The 21,508-nt window shown below is 46.2% G+C and overlaps 1 protein-coding gene across 9 annotated transcripts in view; it reads right to left on the minus strand.

Annotated features, from left to right (window-relative positions):
* Window positions 1–21,508, minus strand: part of CDH23 (cadherin related 23) — a 520,165-nt gene that overhangs the window by 26,629 nt on the left and 472,028 nt on the right. For 8 of the 9 annotated variants that reach the window (XM_048859456.2, XM_075130881.1, XM_048859457.2 and 5 more), the window contains 11 exons: window positions 17,064–17,285; window positions 16,848–16,967; window positions 13,062–13,242; window positions 10,910–11,043; window positions 9,528–9,737; window positions 6,763–6,870; window positions 5,211–5,313; window positions 3,783–3,908; window positions 3,365–3,568; window positions 1,843–2,301; window positions 524–640 (listed from right to left, as the gene is read on the minus strand). In XM_048859456.2, coding sequence (XP_048715413.2) covers window positions 524–640; window positions 1,843–2,301; window positions 3,365–3,568; window positions 3,783–3,908; window positions 5,211–5,313; window positions 6,763–6,870; window positions 9,528–9,737; window positions 10,910–11,043; window positions 13,062–13,242; window positions 16,848–16,967; window positions 17,064–17,285 — 1,984 coding nt within the window. The remainder of the gene's footprint in view (window positions 1–523; window positions 641–1,842; window positions 2,302–3,364; window positions 3,569–3,782; window positions 3,909–5,210; window positions 5,314–6,762; window positions 6,871–9,527; window positions 9,738–10,909; window positions 11,044–13,061; window positions 13,243–16,847; window positions 16,968–17,063; window positions 17,286–21,508) is intronic. The other variant, XM_075130882.1, reaches the window with a different exon arrangement.

Here is a 21,508-nt window from a genome sequence, read left to right on the forward strand (position 1 = left end):
CTGCTGTTACAGCACATATGAGCTTTCTTTCGGCCTGGGGCCTGCAATATAGCAGGGGGCTGTTTTGTTAGGGAAAAAAATAGATTTTAAAAATAAACCCACGGGGATCAGCAGGAGGAATAATGCAGCTATAAAGTGGAGGAAGCATCCCTGCTATTCCAGGTTTTGGTCCCCATCCTGCTCTCCATCAGATCATCTCCTTCATGCAGCATTCACTGCTTTTCTAGTTCTGGGTCCCTGCTTTGTCCTGACCTCCACACCCACTTTTACTCTATTCCTGGCATCCCCCTTAGCAGAGGCTGCAATCATGCCAAACTGCAGCATGGTTTGATAATGTGGAAATACAGCCATTGGGGGCCTTGCCTGAGAATTTATCACTTCCTGCAGGTGTAACCACCAACAGGGTTTGAAGCCAGATCCTTAGCCAAAAAATGCCACAGCCCCAACTGATCTGCGGCCCAAGCCTGACTCTCACACTGGAATGTGAGCTGTCTGGGCTTGTCTGCAGCAGGAGCTCTCTTACCATTTGGCACGCTGACGGAATGGTCAACAACATCGCTGGCATTATCATGGACAGAGATGGTGACTTCATACGTTGCCACTTGCTCCCTGTTTAGGGAGGACTTAACCTTCACAGCTCCTGCAACGCAGAAAAGGAAAGAAAACCACCACTTACATGGATTGTAAACTCCACAGCTGCCCTGCCTGATTCCTCTAGGCAGAGGGGCACAGAGCACCAACCCCAGGAACACCTCTATTACCCCATAAGCCTCTCTGCCCCTGTGTGGTGGCCTCCTGCCTTTCCCTATGTCATTTATAGATTAAAAGGAAAAAAGTCAAAAGGCAAAAATTCAGCTCTCAGCTAAAAGCACCCCCACACCACCCTGCCTCACGATGGAGCTAAGTAGACATCAATCTGCTTTAGCAACTGTCTGTGTTTGTGCTGGGGACAGGAAGTAAATTCTGAACTTTGGGGCCAGATCTTCAGCTGGTGTTAATTGTGTAGCTCCGCTGAAGCCATCAGAGCGACTGCTTCACACTGATGGGGATCTAGTCCTTTATTTCACTCAAAGTCCTCGTCATAGCCATGGGGGTGAGACGTGCAGGTCTCTTCAGCCTTTTTTTATGAGTCAGCTTTCCACACCTGAGCTTGCACTAAATCAGTCCTGTTGTTCCACAGCACAAGGCCCTGCGTCACAAAGACACCGGAGGCATGCGATCTGGGACTGCGGTCTCACTGGCAAGTGATATGTTCCTTATGCCCACCTCTCCATACACCAAAACATGGAGAGCAAGAGATCACTTACCCGAAAGATTCCCCCCACCCACCAGTGAGACGCTGCTGAGGGGGTGTCTGCATTCAGTCTGCGAAGGCTAAACAACAGCCAGCTGCATGTGTCAGGACTGCTCCCTCATAGCGTGAGGCAGCCAAGCACCCAGCCAGTGATGAGAGTGAGCATGGTTATGACTGAGATGGAAGGGAGTCAATGGACGAAGCGGACAGAGGACTGATTGAGATTGACACAAAAACAGAGAGATCAAACCTGCCAGGCTGAGAGCCATAAGGAAAAGAAAAGGATTAGTTAGTTAGTTAGTTGGCAGTGTAGTGCTGTCAAAGTGCAGCTGAGAGAGCGGACAAGGAGAGTGAGGAAGACTTAAGAGAAAGGAAGAAACAGACAAAGAAGGGTGGCAAGAGCAAGAAAGGGCTAAAGAAAGACAAAGAGAGAGAAAGTATGACAAAGGGAGGGGAGGGAGAGAGACAGAGAGCAGACAGGGATGGGAAGAAGTAGAAGGGGGAAGAGAGAGGCCCAGCCATACAAAGAGTTTCTCTTGTTCTTGTACCTGTTTTAAAATCCACAGCAAATGCTCCTTGCTGGCCCAGCACTAGAGCATTGGTGTCATCCTTGGCCAGAATCTCAATGATGTAATATTCTAGACGGGGGTTGAGATCTCTGTCTATTGCTGTGACCTCAGCGATGATGGTGCCAGGCACTGCTGACTCGAGCACGCTGACCGTCTGGATCGGGTTGATGAACTCTGGCCGATAATCATTGACATCATCAACAAGGATGTTGACGGTGGAAGTGCCAGAGAGAGGGGGCATGCCTCGATCCACAGCCACCACTGTCAGCCTGTAGGTGTCCCTTTCTTCCCTATCTATGGTGATGTTGGCCACACGGATTACTCCGGAGTTGGCACTGATCAGGAACTTATCCTGAGCTCCACCCTCGATCCGGTAGCTCAACTGCTGGTTGAGGCCGCTGTCTGCATCTGTAGCCATTACCTGAAGGACAGAAAAACCTGGGGGGGAGGAAACCCATACTCTGACATTTGAGGCTTTTTCATTCCCCTAGGTCACTTTCAGCAAGCGAACCGCCAGGCTGGAACAGTCCAGTAGTTCATCTAGTCCACCATCCTCTCGCTGTGAGTGGCCAATGTTGGAGGCTGCAAACGACGCTCTAGTACCTCTATAACTAAACTAACTGTGTAACACTTTACAACACATGGAAATTTCCGCCTCCCCAAGCTATGCCCTAAGCATGGGGAGTGACAGCCCTTGCAAGCACACAGATGAAAACCAACAGACAGCTGCAAGCAAAGCAAATAAAGGCATAGATAAAACCAAACTGGTGTCTGGCTTATTCATCAAGTGTCAGAGGAAAGTGCAGAGGGGAAATCACAGTTTTCTGGTGTAATACAACAAGAGAAAAACCTGGACAACTTTGTAAAGATGATTGGCAAATTCTCTTTCCTGAGTCCGACCCATGAAATTGAGAGAAAACTGAGCAACATACATGTACGTACACATTTGACATGCAGTACCAGAACTATCTGTACAAATCCACATCAGCCAGATGGCAACAGGAACATCATGTTCTCGGTGTCACTGGAAGTATGGAGAAGTGCCCTACTGTGCACAACCGCACTATGCCAATGGCGACATTGGTGGTCTGGACTGTGAAATCAGACTGTGCACAATGCAGACACATCACTCCTACATTATGAAAAGAGGAAACATGCAACCCTGTGAAAAAAATGAAATTGAGCTTCACTCCGGTAGGTTAGCTCCTTGATGGAGTTGTAGCCCATGATTATTCCTATGGACAGAAGAGACTTCTTCAGCCACCTGCTCCCTCACCTATAAGCTGTCATGCTACTGGCAGGGCACTGCAAACATAGCCCCCAAGTCCCCAAACTCCCTTTATGCAAAATCCCTTCATCCTCACTAACTGAAACCCTGGATCCTCCCAGCCCTGATATCTTCTGTCCTTTGCTTTCCCCAAGGGTGGTTTCTCTATCCCAGTCCCAGTCCCCGTCTCCATCTCTGTCCCATTTCCTTCCCATACAGTGGTATCAGCCTGACCTGGGGGGCTGTTTTCCTGCAGTTGCACTGTCACCACCGCCGGGTTAAATGATGGCCTGTTGTCATTATCGTCCAGGATGGTCACAGTGAGCCTAGCAGTGCTGTTCAGCTTGCCAATATCCTCTGCCACCAGTGTGAGCTCAAGGCGTGGGTTCAGGAAGGCTTCCCTGTCAATCACTCTGCCAGGTTTTACCAAAATGACACCTGGAGGATAGTAAAAGTCAGCCAGTAAAAAAACAACCACCAAGAGGCAACTTCAAGAGAGGGTGCAGACTGGATTCAGGTGCAATCCAACAGCTTTCAAGCGCTAGAAACATCGGTGCCTTGGAAGGGACAATGCTACCCCATAGCTCTATATTTCAGGAAGAGCCTGTTTTGACAGGGCGCCTTATAACCAGGGTGAGCGTGGCTAGCTTACCTGTTCTGTTGTTGACAATGAAGAGGTTCATTGGCATCCCCAGCAGCTGGTACTTCACCAGTGCATTGATGCCCTGATCATTGTCCAAAGCTAGAACTGGACCATTGAGCACTGTGATGGGAGTTCCTGAATCAAACAAGAAGTGTTAGCAACTGGTGGCAAGACCTTCATGGACACCTCCTCTATTCCTCCCCCGCCCAGTGACCTGTGACTGATAGCAACAAATGAATGAGGCAAACAGAGTGAGGTGACATGAGACAGTGAAATAATGGCTGTTGCAGCCTTGGCAGACTGACTCAGGAAGCCCGTAGGGAGAATTCTAACGCCCTGCTAAAAACAAGCAAACAGAGCCATCAGACCCTTTGAACCGACCATGGTGACGTGAAAGGTACTTCCCAGCATGCTTTGCAGCAGAGTCTTGCTTTCCTGATTTGTCCCTGAACTCACCCTAATATGTATGTCTGTGTGTGAGCATGTGTGGCAGGGACATGGATCAGGGTGTGTGGGAGTTTGCTAGCTATTTTGGATGCACGTTAGTCTCAAAGAGTATTTTTGCAAATGCACTGATCAGCCAAGTTGTTACCAGTGTCCGAGAGCCTTTAAGGAGTTTATGTTCCAAGCCAAACAAAGACACTTGTGATCTCAGAGTGGGAGTTATTTTAAGGGGAAAAAGGGGGAATATTACTCGTGACTGGGGGAGCTGAACAAAGTAGTTATCTGGTATAGAGTGCAGAAGCCAGACATTTTACTATACTACCTCTAAAAGCAAACAGTTCCAGCAGCGAGAGTTACCGAAGGCTATTCCCTACACTAACGAAACATATAGCTGCTCGACTTGTCCTGCTTTATGGCAGACAGAACTCACTTAGTCTGAAATAACAACAATAAAATGCTGCCATATTTCAGCAAAACATGACAATAGACAGTTGGGCAGTTCGGTTGTCCTAGAGCAATTAGCTTCAATTCAGAACACACGGCAGGCTTTGCACCACAGTCTATGACTTCAGGACATGGAGATCATCGGCTAGATAACAGAACAGCACATTTGCATAAATGCCACCCAGATGTTTTATTTCTAAAGGGATTGTCTTGTTGTGGGACAAGCAGCTGGCTAGAGTGTTACTTTGGTCGAAAAAACATCCACTTGCATAAATTGAGCCAGCCTTCTCTCCATGTTTATCTTTATCACCCTGTACCAACATCCTAGCCCACATCAATACCCCCTCTGAATGATCTAAAACGTTTCATTGCTCAGTGACATTGTCGGGATTCAGTTAACGCTGTTCTATAGGACAGCCCATGGAGGAGGGACTCTTTCTTCTCCAGTGGCCATCCCCTTCATCTGGCTGGAAGTAACTGGGATGGGTTGGGAATCAAAGAAAATTCCTGCAAGTTTAGAATCATATATTAAAGGGAGGACAGACGCACCTGCTGGGGAGTTCTCCATCACCTCTGCCTGATAAGAGCTCTGAGTGAAAAGTGGCCGGTTATCATTTTCATCTGCTATTGAAATCACCAGCAGGTCAAAATCCTAAGGGTGTACGAATAAAACAAAGAAAAGGGGATAGTGACTACGATACCTGCTCCTCAACTCACTTCCTGAATCAGTGTCTGACATGTACCACCTCATTCAGTTCAGCACCATGGAGAACCTAGGCCATGTGCAACCATGGAACTGCATTATCAGAACATAACATAGGATCTGTAATGCCTCTACCCGGATGCCTGGGCTTCATTCCCAATATCATATAGCAATATGAGGTCTGGGACAGCAGAGTAGGGGAATTACACATCCTTGGGTATCATTCTGTAAATGCAGTTCCAGGGCTGAACATGGCCAGGCTAGATGCTGCATTACTATTATACCATGCCATTTGGAATATAGGCTTTGCACCAGGGAATTTAGGCTTTCACCATGAAAGGGTTTAAACCATACACACAGAGTCTGTGGAATTAAAGAAAATATTGTCTCCCATGTCCTGTTTTATTTCAGGCAGTTAAAGAGTTAATAAAGGGGAAAGTGTGACTTCCCAGCAACCTCCTACCCACACTCAGCTCTGCAGGCAGCAAATGGATGCCATCTGCAATCCTATTAGACCACTCCATTTGGTCTAACTGCATTACTGCTGCCATACTGCAGTACTGCATAACATAGTCTACATACAATGCAAAGACACAGCCTTGCTACCTTCAGACAGATACTCTTATGTAACAATATATTCCTCCACTTAAACAATCAGAGCAGAATTATACATTGTGCCTCTTTAAGGGAGGCTGGGAGATTGTGAAGTCAATCAGGTGGAAGAAGTGCTGCTTCCAGAGATGGCAGCAGGCCACTTGCAGTTTCTACTCCTTCTATCTCTAGAAAGGAGAGGGGGCTGGCCCCCAGAAGCCTCCAGGTTCTCTACAGGAGAACCTGGACACACAGGCCATAGCATGTCTGTTCTGTTATAACACAATAGTGGGTCCAGTAAACCATGTTACTCAGCCACAATTGCAATACCCCCAGTATGTTACAACACAGAATCCTAGAACTACAGAGCCACACGCTAGTATATCATCTGCACCATGTTCCAGAATGATGCCCAGGAATTCATAGCACAGAAATGCTGCATTATCTCTTCTAGCAACATACCACCTTGTTCTCTCTTGTACTGCTGTATCTCACTGTATTTCAGAAAGGCCAGGTGAAGCGAGTTGTCGCTGGGAGACCATTACTAAAGTAAAGGCTGGGTAAAGATCTATTAAGAAAATTCTAACCTGCATGAAAAAAATGTTGGAATGGTTTTCTGACCCGGGTGGGAACTGACAGAGAAATGCTTGGGCTTGGGTCATCCGCCTCTGGAATTCAGAAGTTAATTTTGGGGAGAAGGTTGCCCTAGAAGTGTTTTCAGTGAACAGTCCACCCCATCCCCTGATAACACAAGAAGCCGCCACCCCTGCTGCTTCAATGGAGAACCCCAGCATTGTCCATAATTACCCGCCTGGCATTGCGCGTGTTCTCAGGATTGTCCTTCACTGTGACAGTCAGCCTGTACTCAGCCACCTGCTCCCTGTCCAAGGGACGGCTTACATAGACGATGCCAGTCTGGTGAGAAAAAAGGAAGGAGAAAGTTCAAATAGAAATGGGCCTCCCCATGCCAAATGATGATAAGAACCAGCTACGGGTGAGGAGCAGAGAACCTGGAGCTCCACAGGCTCAGTACGTGGGCCACATTGAGTCTCTGAGTGACTTGCCGCATGGTCAGGCCACAGAGCAGTTAGTGACTCCCCAGAGGAATTCTGGCTGACTCAGCTGAAATTCCACAAGAGGAGTGCTGGAGCGGTGTCACCTTTTGAAAAGACACAATGCACCCTCCCCTCCATACCAGTCCAGCTGTGCTGACCAGTGTGCACAGAGGTTTGATGTATCATGACCTCAGCACTGCCCCTCTCAGGAGCAGGAATCTACTGCCAGCAGTGCTGCTAGACAGTCACACTGTCCTGCACCCTCTAGTGTGACTAGAGCTGGCCTATGCAGCAGCCAGAGATGGGGAAAACTGCTCTATGCTCTGTCTACCCCCTGTTGTGCACCCACACAAGCTGGAATCTGGCCCTTTGTAAATAATGCAGGTGCAAAAGTGGAACTGTTTGTGTGTGAATGGTAACAAGGCCAACATTTTCATGAAACACTCTACTTTTGGGTCCCAATAGAGCCTTATTTTCAGAAGTACTGAACACTGTCACTTGCACTGACTGAAGCTAGAATTGTGGATGCTCGTTGCCTTGGGAAAACCATGCCTTAAGACCAATAATTGAGGCACCCTGAATGATGAGCGGCTTGGAAAATTTGGCCCTTAATAGGGTTGCCAACATTGTATTTCAAAAATAAGGGACTTTCTTCTTAGCACCCCCGACCCACCCCTTCTCTCGAAATTATTAATTATTATTATTAATAATAAGAAGTACTCACCTGCATTCATCAGGGGTATTTCTTGCTGCTTTTTGCAGCACTCAGCAACTCCTGATCTTGTTGTACAGAGATGAAGAAATAAGGGACTGTTGGCAACCCTAGCTGTAAATGACCATGCAAGGTTTGAATTTTCATGCAGTAAGTTTCTCTGTGGTCAGGCCTTGCCCTGATTGTGTGTGTTGCTACTGTTACCAGGGTGGGTACATGCTTTCTCTCCCCCCTTTGGGCATTTTCATACTGACAGTCTTTTGAGGAATTTTTCTGCAGGGAGGGTAGGGTATGGTCTCGACTCTAGAGTAGTGGTCCTCAACCAGGGGGACATGTACCTCTGAGGGTACACAGAAGTCTTCCAGGGGGTACATCCACTCATCCAGATATTTGCCTAGTTTTACAATAGGCACATAAAAAGCACTAGCTAAGTCAGTACAAACGAAGGCCACGTCTACACTTACAAGCTTTCAGCGGCACAGCTATACTGATACGGGAGAGACCGCTCCCATCAATATAATAAAAGCAGCTCAGTGAACGGCGGTTGCTATGTCAGCTGGAGAGTGTCTCCCGCTGACACGGCACGGCACACATGAGTGCTTATGCCACTCAGGGGGGTGTTTTTTCACACCGGAGTGACAAAAGTTTTGCCGACATAAGTGCTAGTGTAGACATGGCCTGTCTATACTGTTCTATATACTATATCAGTGGTTCTCAAACCGTGATTTCATTTTAATGGGGTCGCCAGAGCCAGCTTTGGACTCGCTGGGGCCCAGGGCAGAAATCCAAAGCCCAAGCCTCGCTGCATAGGGCTGAAGCTGAAGTCTGAGTTTTTAGGTGAGGTGAAAATTGGGGTATGCAAGGCAAATCAGACTCCTGAGAGGGGTACAGTAATCTGGAAAGGTTGAGAATCACTGGTCTAGAGAAATAGTTTGTTTCCTATTTGGGAGGGCATTATTATGTGGTGTGCCCCTTAAATATTCTTGTTATAAATAATTAAGAGATGGAGGCCTGTGTCAGAGAGTTGTGTCTCTCTCCAGCCACAGCATGTGATGACTGGCATGCAGTGCACACTATGCGTGTAATCTGTAGCTTGTTAATGTTTAAAACATGCCACTTCTTGTGCAGTGCAAAGCAGGAAGCACAAGTTTGTTGTGCTCCAGTGCAAATTGGTGCAGATAATGTGCACAGTCCCCTGCACAGAGTGGAAGTCAGTCTCAAGCCCTTGCTCACTAACTCCCTTACTTAGAAGAGGTCAAGGTAAAAAAGAAACAGGTGTGAGCATTTCTGGGGAGAAACTAGAGGAAGTGCCATCATTGGCATGCAGATGAGTTCTTTAGCTATTCTCTCCCCTCCTAGGCCTCTCAGCTGCTACTGGGAAGGAGTACCTTCCTTGGTGTATGGGTAGTGTCACTCTCAGGAACATAGAACCTGGGTCTCTCACACACCCTGTCTTGCTAATCACTTTTTGCCTTGCACTCATACAGGCAACACTCAAACCCTGTGCTATGCAGAATCAAGCTCTAAATGAACTGCTGGTGTGTCATGCAGTTAACATGTAGGTCTGCATGATTTGGGTTGGTACATGTTTCTTTAGCCAATGCGTGGCAGTATCTGCATCTGTATTCTGTATGCAGTTATGTTTGTACCGCTGCCCGTAGGGCATATGTCACAGCATGTGGGAACACCTGTCACTGTATGTAGTGAATAAAGCCCTTTGCATAGTTCATGTTTGTACCCGTACACGTAGTGTGGGAAGGCCTATACACAGTCATGTGTAGATTGAATGAGACCAGGAGACTTACAGTGCCATTGATGTAAAAGGTGTTTTCTGCATTGCCGGCTGTTATGTTAAAGGTCAGGAGAGCATTCCTCCCACTGTCGGCATCGTGGGCAAGAATGCGGGTCACAAAACTGGAGATGGGGGTGTTCTCGCTGAGTGTGAGATTCATCGGCAGGTTGACAAGCACAGGATCATTATCGTTAATGTCCAAAACACACACTCCCACCATGACCTGAAATATGGAGAAGAGGATTCTGGGTAGCAAGGCAAACACCATCTGCATTTCAGAGTCTCCTCACTCTTTGAATTCCTGAATGGACTCTCATTCTTCTTCCATATCACATTCAAGCTTTGTGCTTCCTTCCACGTAGTCTCATATGCCAGAAATTTGCTACATGACCTGCCCTGATCTCCTCCCTCACCTGCTTCAGGTCACTCCTTAACACACAAGGACAGTGAGAGAAAATGGAATACACAAATAAATAAAACAGAAATCAATCTCTAAATAAAAATCACAGAATTTACAAGGAATGTGCTAACCCTACCACTTAGTCATAGTGGTAGCACATCCCCTTAACCCTTTCGCTAGTTGGATTGCAAGCTCTTCGGATCAGCGACCTTGCCTCCATATTTATCTATTTTTGCCTAGTACATGGAGGGCATTCAATAAATAATGACAAATCTGCTTCTCCTCCATTTGAAAGCATCCATAACTCTGCCCCACCAACATCTCTGCTCTAATCTCCTTCAAAACTCTTCCATCTCAGACTCTGTCTAAGGTTCTCTCCTGATAGCTTCCTTCATCTCCTTCGCATACTCCTGGACTGTAGCTGAGGACCCTGGGATTTGGCCTAATGACATATAACAGAAACAGCAGAGCACGAAAGGCTAAACCTAAATAGGAAGAGAGTAATCAAGTGGTGAACCCAGCTCTACAAATGTAGCCTCCTGAGTCCTGCTTGGGACAGGACATGTCTCTTGTGATGTGGGAGGAGCGGTCTCCTGCAATGCAATGACAAGACTGATGCCATAATTATGAAGCTACTGGCATGCCCCGAAACACATGCCTCAACAAGCTCTAGTTCACTGACTAGTGGGCTTCCTGTGCCTGACTTCAGTACATGTCAGCACTTTATTAGGTGACGTAGGTTCAAGGAGGAAGAACCTCTTCAAGCTCCAATTTGAGGCCTAGCGGAGGAAAAGAAAGGGGTGGTGGTTCTTACATAACAGGAAAAGAATGGAAAAGGTGGAAGGGGGGAAAGGAGGGAGAGGAGAGAGGATCAGGGATTCCTTTTTGTTCTCTGGCCCCTCACTTTTCCTACTTGGTGTACAAAGCATGCTGGGAGTGAGATATGTCAGGGATGCCCAACTATTCCAGCCTCATGACCTGCCAACGAGACTCACTGTGGAGCTGAGAGGAGGTGTCCCTCTATCCTTGGCAGCAATGGTGAGATTATAGAATACAATGTTCTCTCGATCTAGCTCGGCGTCCTTCCGAACTCGCAGCTCCCCCTCCACCGGAGAGATCACAAATTCTCCTATGAGAGAGAGAGGGGGGAGAAAAAGGGCGTTCAGGATATTTTCCAAAGGAGGTTTGCTAGCACCAAGCAGTGAGGAATGAGGCACTCACATCAAGACAAAAAGGCAAGGCCTTGCATTGGCTTCTCTAGTGGGAGTGGGTAGGGCTCTGGGGCATGTAGCTCTCTTGATTATCACCAGTCAGTTTAGGCTCTGGCCATGAAAGGATTTCAACCACACACAGTTGGGTTGGGTCTGTGAAATTAAAGAAAATATTGCCTCCCTTGTCCTATTTTATTTCAGCCAACTAAAGCGTCAATAAAGGGGAGAGGGTCACTTCCCAGCAACCTCCAATCCACACTGATCTCTGCAGGCAGCCAGCAGACACCATACTCTTTCCCCAAATGGTCACTTTGGGCAGTGGCTACTGCTGTGACTCTCCCCAGACAGTGAACCTGATTGTGGGAGTGGCTGGGCACTCTGATGTGCTAGGTACCCCTATCCAGGACTTGTGTAGATACTGGGGTGAGCAAGAGGTGTCAATACCAGTCTCCTGAGCCTTTCATGAATCAAAGCCATTTCTGTGACAATGACTTAGTTATTGTGTTCTGATCTATAGGACATTTCCCAAGAGATTAGCAAGTGGCACAATCACCTCTCAGGGCAAGTGTACTGTGCCCAGGCTATTTAGGGGACTCTGAAATGTGGGCCAGCTGGCACTCGGGCTGTCCTGCCTTCCAGAAACCTGACTTAAGTAACCATGAAAATGGTGGTGTAAATCTATTCCCTGATGTTTGTTAGTACATATTGCTGCACACACAGTCTGGCTTGATTAGGAGTCTGTGCTGAGCAACGGCCCAGGACTGGGATACCAGGGGTCCTGCAGTTCTGGTTTGAGGTGTATCGGCAGAACTGTGTATATCTGTGGGAAGCCTGCACAAAGGCAGCTTGCAGCAGGCCTGGTTGGAGCCAGGGCCAACAGACTCTCATTTCCCTCTTTTTGTTCCCTGGATTAAACCCAAGCCCAAGTCCCCTATGAATAAGCAATAACAGGTTGAAATGGTTCCTTGCAGAGCGGATGCTTCTCGTAACAGGATTTCCTGATGTAGAAACTCCAATTTCTCAGAGAAACAAGTTGAGAAGACAGTTTTTGAAATGCTTCCTGAGCTTTCCTAAACCATTGCAGCCTTTTCCACTCTCTCCCCTGCTCTCTGAAAGGTCTGTGTTTGAAAAAAAAAAGTATATTTTGAATGAAAGTGCTAGTGTGGGGCTCTCTCTTTCCAGGGTAACGGGGTCATCTGAATGAGGAAGGGGAAGAAATCATGGATGCTTTCACCTATTGCACTTGGTCTGGTCTGGATCTCTAGGAAAAGTCATTCTCCTTTACACCCTCCCTTTGCCTGCATCTGTCCACTCAAAGCTGTGATCTGGACTTTTAGCCTGACCCCCTTTATTCAATGATCAGATTGTGCAGCTGGACTTTCTACTGGTCTTATACATGGAGTTGGGCCTGTATCCAAACATATAGGTGCAGGTTCAGTGGACAAGAGAGAGTGTATGTGCAGAGAGGTATTTGTCAGCAAACAGCTGTGTATACACAGGGAGCTGTGTGAGTGGACCCAGGGATATACACAAATGGGCGTGTGCAACAAGAAGTGTGTATATGCATTTAATTTACTTACAGGCATGTCTACAGCACTTATCAGTAGCTGAGCACTTCACACATAATAATGACGTCCCCCTCATAACACCCCTGGGAAGTAGGGAAATGTTATTCATTTATATACTGAGGCAAGGACACTTGAAGTGACCTGCCTAAGGAAGTCTGAGGCAGAGCCACGAATAAAATCCAGACAGTTTCTGAGTACCCGTCCTGCCCCTTACCCGCAAGAGCATCCTTCTTCCTCAACCTGTACTTACCTGTTTGTGCATATGTGGGCAAGAGGTAGTGCAAAGGCATGTGTGTTCGATGGGTGTGGGAGAAATCCAAAGGAATCCCGGATATTAGCTTCTGCTTCTCCCCTCCATCCCAACTCACCAAGAGGGTCCCCTCCTATGATGCTGTACTCCACTTGTCCACTGGGCCCTGAGTCCCCATCATGGGCCAGGAAAGTCCACACCCTTGGGCCAGGCTGACCTTCTGTGATGTCAAAGGGTCCCTCGTAGGCTCTTGGAAAAGTTGGCTGGTTGTCATTGATATCATTCAGGTTCACCAACACCTGCAGTTAAGACAAGAATGTATACAGTGAAGGAGAAACCAGGGAGAACAGTGGAAGCAGAGCCCACCGTTTTTCCTCAGTCCCAGCCTGTGGTATCTAATATCCTGGGCAGAGGGTGTGAAGCAGGCACTGTGGCAGAGGAGTCAGGGAACATTCTTCCCCAGATTGTTTTCTTGGACTAAAGTGGTGGCACCTCCTTTGTCTTCTCACTTTATTAAAGGTCTCTGTATATTTGTTTAAAACATTCCAGGTTGTCTAGGTCATATTCAGTCTGAAGCATAAGCAAAACACTTCTGGATTTGCTGTTTTCAGAACATACTGACCAAGGAGACAGCAAATTATCTTCCTCTCTTTCTGGTTTACTGAACCATCCAAAATTCAGCAGAGTCACTAAGTTTAAAATTAACATGGTGGTTTGACCCTGAGCATGCTGGTCATATTATGGCTGTGTTCTTAGCCAAACTAAATATAGTACGAAGAAAACAAAGTTTGTATGCGTAGGCAAAGAATCTGCGGATCCCACAGATTTGTGATGTCCCTGAAGCTTTTGCTGTTTAGCAAAGTCCAAGTAAATCACTGCCCTGCTGTCTGATTGGCTCTGCAGCTTGACAGGCTGAGAGAAAAACAGCACCAGCCTCCTTCTGATCACTGACATGTTATTCTGGTACTTTAAAAACAGACACCACTACTCCACTGTAAATGTTGAAGCAAATTAAAGCAAAAATCAGATGATTTACATGTTTTCTGCAGCATATACAGATATAAAGATGGACAAACTGACTACCTGAGTTATGCTGAGAAATGGATGGGTAATGAGGAATCCTAGGCCTTACAGACAGACAGTAACAATCTCAAAAACTCCTCTGACCACAACAATCATCAGCTTGATGTGGAAGACCAGGTCCCCATATGAGTTTGCATACAGATGTCTTTTTAGTAGCCCGTTGCTTTACTTCTCCTTTATGCATCATACACTCAAGAGTTGTTTCTAGCAGTGTGCAAACCTTAAAACCTCTGGAGTTTGGGTGCTTATCCAAAACAAACCGAAAGGCATGGATACTTTGCTGAAGCGTATCTCACTACATGAATCTCTTGGTGCTGTGCGTTTCTTTTTCCCGACTAGATGAATTATTTTTATTATTCTTATTTACTAATATTACAGCAGAGTCTATGGGCCTCAGCCAAGATCAGCCCCCATTGTGCTAAGTGGTATAGCAAGAGGGAGTTTCTGCCATGAAGAACTTACAGACAAGACTTGCAAAGGATTACAGAAAGGAAATATTATTATCCCTGTTGGATTTTTTGTTTTTTAAACAGGTGACCAGCGCACAGAGAGATTAAGCGACTTGTCTATGCTCACACAGGGAGCTTGTAGGCAGGGCTGGTATTGGAGTCCAGATTTCCCTAGTCTCAGTCCAGTGCCTTCACCACAGGCCCACCCCTCTTCTTACAATCAGGTTTCTCGTGCGAAAGTTCAAGGTAACAAATTTGAGATTCACTTTCTACAAACATTTGGCAAAGAATACACTTAAAATTCACAGTTTGCACAAACCTTCTTGCCAGTAAATTATTCACCAGAATATTCACAGAAAGTGAACCCTATGGGCGAGGGAACATAGCTGAAGACAAGAGATTTACAAACTGCAGGCGAATATTTATACAAAGTCGTTCACAGTAGATACTCAGCCCTTGTTAGATTGAAAGCCTAACAATGTTCTAGCACATTAACATAGTATTAGGGAAATGGAAGTCTGAGACTGGATGGCTGGGTTTTCCCATTGCTATTACTTATTATTGTGATTTATTACTTCCATTGTGGTAGCACTTAGGAGCCATAGACATGGATCAGGACTGTGCTAGGCACTGTACAAAGGCAAAGCAAAAAGATGGCCTCTGCCCCAAACAGCTTATAATTTAAGTACATACTGAAATATACATAAACAGATATTCCAATTGCACATGGTAAAAACAGCGATGAAGCCAGTTTAAGAATTATGGTTGAAGTTCGGAGGAGATGTGATACCATTCTGGACATGGAGAGATGTTGCCATTTGACTCCTGGAGTTTTGTTTTAAGTTGCAAAAGAAAGTTGGATGGACTATTCCAGTGGTTCTCAAACTATGGAGCAGGCATCCCAAGGGAGGAGTGGGAATGTGTTAAGGGAGGCATGAGCTTTGTGTTTTAATTTTTTTAATTAAAGAACTCTGGCTGTCAGCCCCGGGTGGCTGGGGATCATGCAGAAGGGCTGTGCATATCCGAGAGGCGAGGATCAAGGGGACAGCCGGAGCCCCACCCCCGAGCTTGGGCTTTCCTTTCCCCTCCCAACAATCCTTCACCTGGAGGTGGCGGGGCTCCATCTGTCAGCCCTCTGGTAGAAGTAAGGGTGGCAATGAGGCACTAAGTCTCCTGTGAAAAGCAATATTGACGAATATCACTTTTCACATCACCATCATTACTTCTGTGCTGCTGCTGGTGTGGTGCTGCCTTTAGAGCTGGGTGCCCAGCCAGCAGCCGCTGCTCTTTACTCTGCCTTCAGACCTGGGGACAGCATATGTACTTGTGGAGGCAGGGTACAAATGACTACAGACACAAAGAAGGGGGGTACAAACAAATAAGTTTGAGAACCACTGGTCTATTCAATTCCAGTAAAGAAACATTCTCACCATAAGTTGCCCCTTTATACCCTCACCTTGACAACCGTGTCCAATGCCGGTCAATAAAGATATAGCACAAATGGAAATGATCCAGACAAAGGCAACAAATGATTGGAGGCCTGGACAGACTTTCCCATGGGGAGATTAGAAGGAATGGGAATGGTAGGTTTAGAAAGGAGATGAATAAAAAGGTGACTTGATAGAGGTATGTAAAGTAACATGATGTAGAAAAGCTCAGCCAGGCTCTGCTATTTCTCCTTCCCAAATACAAGAATAAGGGGACACCCAAAGAAAAGAAAAGGGGCAATTTAAAAAGGATCAAAGGAAATAGTTTTTTTTCTAAACACAACAACACACAAATAATCAGGTTAATTAGACATGTAAAAACATTCTTCCTTTCATTAAGGAAACACAGCAGCTGTTTAACAGGACACAACAATCCTGCACAACAGCTTAGGCCAGGAAGTGATGGAGAATGAAGGTGTTAGTTGAAAAGTCTGGGGAAATTTTGACAGCTATAACCAGGGGCTACAAAGTAATATGGGTGGCGGATAATATTAGAAAATGTGGGGTGCTCTGATGATGGAACAGAAATGGCTTACGTCTCAGCCCATTTATTCAGTGTGAATCTGCTGCTCCCTTTGGGGGGAGGGGGGGGAATCATCGCAATGAACTCACCCCCTTCCTGTTCTGTTCCATATTTTGCAACAACATTTAGGATAATAGCGTGCAGCTGCCACACATTGTTGAGCAAGGACTACTCGACAAAATGACCTAATCACCCCAGATGTGTAGAACTATTTGCACTCCATAGAAGGGAGATATGAAACTTCTTAAAGGGGCACTACTGCACAGAATGTTGCAAGCCCCACCCCTCCAGCTTCCCACAACATCCCTCTCTCTAATGGTCTAGAGTAATTGTGGAACACTGCTCCCATAGCAGCTACATACCGTTGTAGTGGTTGTGAGACGGCGTGATGGGATTGGACACTGGTCTGTGGCAGTGACAACCAGGGTGTAGCGTCCATGGCTGATCTCATAGTCCAGCTCCTTCACAGTGCAGATCTGCCCCTGAAAAGACGCACAGGAGTGGTGGGTTGTCTAGTGTGAGTGAATCTAACCAAACAAATGGGAGAAATAAGGTAACGGCATGAAGTTGTTACTAACTGTGGTGCTGTTTATGTGAAAGGTGCCCACGATATTCCCCTCTGTGATGGCGTATGCAACTGTGCCATTGGGCCCTTCATCCCGATCCAGTGCCTTGATGGTAATGAGGGTGGCGTTGAGGGTGGCGGGGCCCTCATCCAGCGTGACTTCATACTGCTGTTGCTGGAACACTGGAGCGTTATCATTCTCATCCAGGATAGTGACGCACACTGTGGTAGTGGCCTGCAGGCAAAGAACTAACACAGTTAGCGTCATGTGCTAAAAGAAATGTACAAGTTCTGGCTGCAGCTCAATGATCTGGCTAGGGGTTGGTGGTGCAATGATCACAGGATGGAGACTTCTTCTAGAAATAATAATGGTACATGTGAATTATTGCCAACAAAAAACTATGCTTTTCATATCTGTTGCACTTTTCATCTGAGGATCTCAAAGCACCTTAGAAACAGTAGCTAAGTAAGTCTCACAATAGATAAGCATTTAACAAATCGGTAAACTGAGGCCAAAGAGGCTAAGTGACATGCCTGTTGTCGCACAGACCTTGCCTAGTTTGGTTTCTTCCACTGTTTTACTATTGCTGGTAGCAACACTGGGAGTTGTACTGGAAACTGGCTCCTGCCTAACCCTGCTCAGAACAGGCCTACAGGACACTGTGGTTAAAAAGGAGGCCCTGACTCTGCACCAGAGCTTCTATTGTTGTTACCAGGGATGGCAGCAACAATAGATAGAAAAAAAAAGTCTAATGTTGGCACTGCCAGAGCAAATCAGGGGAAGAGCTAGAAATAGGATGATGGATTTCCAGTCACATGTTCTAACCACTAAGCCATAGTCGTCCACTGTTTAAACAGAGTGTTTTTAGAACCCTTCCAACTTCTAATAACAGTGACCAAGTGTCTGGAAATTTTTATTGCATAGTCTTTGTGGTCAGTGAATCACTGCAAGTTCTTCCAGTCACATCTCAATGGTAGATGATAACTGAAGTGCACAAGGACTGTCAGGATAAGAACTGTAAATCCATCAGTCTTCTTAATTATGCCCTTTCCTCTTTTAACAGGAGAAACATTCGACAAATGACAAATGCACCGTAAGTCATGCAGAGATGAGTTTCTCTTATTCCATTGGCTGGTGATGGACAAAAATATTTCTCAGGTGGGACACTTGGCAGGGGGGCTGACTTTTCTCCTACGTCTCAATGGAATGCTCCTGTCCTCACCGGTCCCAGTTCTCTGAGCGAGAGGAGAAGGCTGGAGAGACATTTTTACTCTGTCTTGTCACCTGCCACAGGAAATCTCACTCTGTAAGAAAGGCATGAAAGTGGAACATGCCAATCTCACTCTGGCACAGGTCGATGAGAGGGTTGGCGCAGTGACATTAGCACCCCAGCTGTGCATGTGACACAGGAAGGAGTTAGGGTAAATTAAAATGGGATAGTTGTGGGTCCCTCTGACCAGCTTTTAGTTGCAAAAAACACTTGACTTTGTACTAAATCTCTCTCTAATCAGAAGCCTCTTGTCCCTTAGGGAATAGTTTTCACAAGAGCTCTGCTAAAATTTTGCAACAAAACCTCAAACCACACAATAGTCAGGTGGTTTCCTCTTTCCATTACAGACTCAAAATTTGGGGCAAGTGAGTTGGAGAGTTTCTCTACTGGGTCACACACGTACTCCTTTTCTTTTTACACTTTGTTGGTTATGCACACCGAGCTGGCAGGCAGCGGGAGGGGCAGGAACACAGTCTCTACCCAATAACCTGTTGCAGTTTTACAGGACACTGCCACTAAACCTACATTTTATTGTTAAGATATCTCAACCACTCCTCCTCTTCTCTTTGTTCTTTCAGCAGGTTCATAAACAACTTCCCCTTGACAGTGCCTGTCTGGTGCTGCAGGCAGAGGAGCTCTGTGACTAAGGGCTTGTCTACACTTACCAGAGGATTGATGCTGTGGCGATGGATGCATCGGTGATTGATTTAGTGGGTCTCGTGAAGACCCGCTAAATGGACCGCCAATCGCTCTTTCGTCGACTCCTGTACTCCACCTGATCGAGAAGAGTAAGGGGAGTCGATGGGAGACCATCTCCCATCGACGTCGCGTAGTGTGGACCCCGCGGTAAGTAGATCTAAGCTATATCGATTTGAGTTACGTTATTCACGTAACTCAAATTGCGTAGCTTAGATCAACTTCTCCCTTTAGTGTAGACAAGGCCTCAGCGAGTCATTAGTCTCTTCCTCCAGTGACCCTAATGCTGCACAAACACTAACCTTAAGCCCCAACCCTACTGCCTGCCTTGGTCACCTCTCCTCTTGACAGTGCCCATTCGGTGCTGTAGCCAGGTAGGCACTGTTTAGATGAACCTAACCCGTTTTGACCAGGCATAGGTAAATGATCTTGCCTGAGGAAGCCATTGTGTGGAGGGAGCCACAGTGCAAATCTCCAGCCAATATTGCTTCTGATCAGAAGCAGCCCCTACTATTCCAGTCCTGACCCGCTACATATCCCCAACTTTCTCAAAGCACCTCGGCCCTGACCTGAACTGTCATTTGCTGACTCATTTCAACCAAATGGGGTTGAAGTATGCAAAGTAACTGGAAGGAGTGAGAGACAAGTAGCTCTGATGCCACAGTGTTCCTCTGCCTGGAGCCCCAAATAACAGTGTGTGGAAAGCAGGCTTTTCTGCTCTTCCGGTTTTCTGACTTGCCACCAAAATCAAAGGGATTCTTCCCACTGATGCCTAGACTGCATTCCCTGGCATTTTAGAGTTAAGTCATCCCTGGTCTTCTAAAGTTATTGCATTACAGGCAGACAGACTAAGGGAGAAATGCCAAGGAATTAAGTGTTAGGCTCCACTTTGCTTGGTCAATTAGCTTCGCTAACCTTGTTTGATCCTTGGGCCCAGTTTCTAGGTAACTCCAGCTGATTACTTTAGTCATAATTTTGATATGAAACAAGTGGAACTCATCAATTTTGGCTATATTTTACTTTGAGATTTTGAGCTTGTTTGAACCTGTAATTCAAAATGAAACTCAGACAATAGATGAGGAAATTGCAAATTTAAGTGGATCAAAATCAAATGTTTTCTTGACACGCCGTGAAGCAAAAGTAGCGAGTGCAAAACTTTTGCTCAGACTGGGAACAAGGTGCAGGCCCTTTTTACTCTACAAAAATGGAATGGTGAGGGGTGAGGGGAAAAACAGCAGGGCCCCTTAGAGAGATCATTTTATCTTACTCCAAATACTTAAACAGAAAGAGGACATTAGGTTAAAAAAAAAGTGAAAATGTGACTTGCGTATGCAATGATGTGCAAAGAAGGCAGTTTCCCCAATCTCCACCTTGTAGGAACTGAAGCCATGGCCTGTAATAATATAGCTTTTATCTGATGGATAAGTCAACATGTGGAATACAAAAATTCTAATAAAAGAGAAGGATTTAGGATGCTCTGTCCTTTAAAGCAGAGATTTGCTCTGCCTGTGTAAGGCTCTTCACAAGGGTACCTCATGAACAGTCTAAAGAAAAAACAAACAAACATTCCAAACATACCAACCAACCCAGCAGATCAGGATCCCAGGCAGAGCTGGGAGGATGGTGCTTCCTGTTATGAGTACTTTGCTACCACTGGGGATGTGATATAGAAGTAGTTCTTTGAGGGAAGAATTAGGTTATAAAGTGCTGCGTACCAGCACACAGTGACTGTGCAGCTACTGTTTTCAGACAGCTAAAGAGAAACCTTACAGAACTCTTGGAGTGGGAAGGGGAAGAAAAGAAACTGACCCTCTCTGACCCTCACAACATCGACAAAACTCAAGTTATCTACACTGAAGGGGGGATTCTGTAAGTGGTTGGACAACAGAGATTTTTAAATGCAAATACTACACATAATAGGACATGTGTTCTTGACACTACTGTTAAAAGTAGTGAAGGTTGGAGGAGGAGGAAGGGGAGGTTGATTAGTCAGGATTCATTTGCTGTTGTGTATATTTTCCCATTCCTGCTCGCCATCTCAAACCATGCATGAGTTAGGCCCGTTCTCAGTAGGGTACAAGATTTCTCTCCAGGCAAAAAACAAGGGACAGGATTCATTATATTCCCCCCCCCCCCCCCCCGCCAGCATCTTGGCACAGTTTCATTCCAAATGCATTTAGAAGCTTGCCTGGCATGGGGGATGGTCTCGCCTTTACCACTCACCAGTTCACTGTGTCACACAGCCCAGTCATATCTCCTAAACTGAGCAGGGTGACACCTGCATTGAAACATCACCCACAATCGGCACTATGGGCCTGCTTTTGGAATAGTGCCATATGATGCATTACAGTGTGATGAGACAACATCAGTATTCCAATGCCGCACTCATAGAGTCTTTGCCCAATGTCTCCTGCCAGAGCCTCCATTGACTTTCACTGTCCAGCTCTCCTTGGGGCTGAATGAGCACTAACCCCTAGACCCTAAGGCCTGA

This window comes from Caretta caretta, chromosome 7 (assembly GCF_965140235.1).
Source record: "Caretta caretta isolate rCarCar2 chromosome 7, rCarCar1.hap1, whole genome shotgun sequence".
NCBI classification, from domain to species: domain Eukaryota; kingdom Metazoa; phylum Chordata; order Testudines; family Cheloniidae; genus Caretta; species Caretta caretta.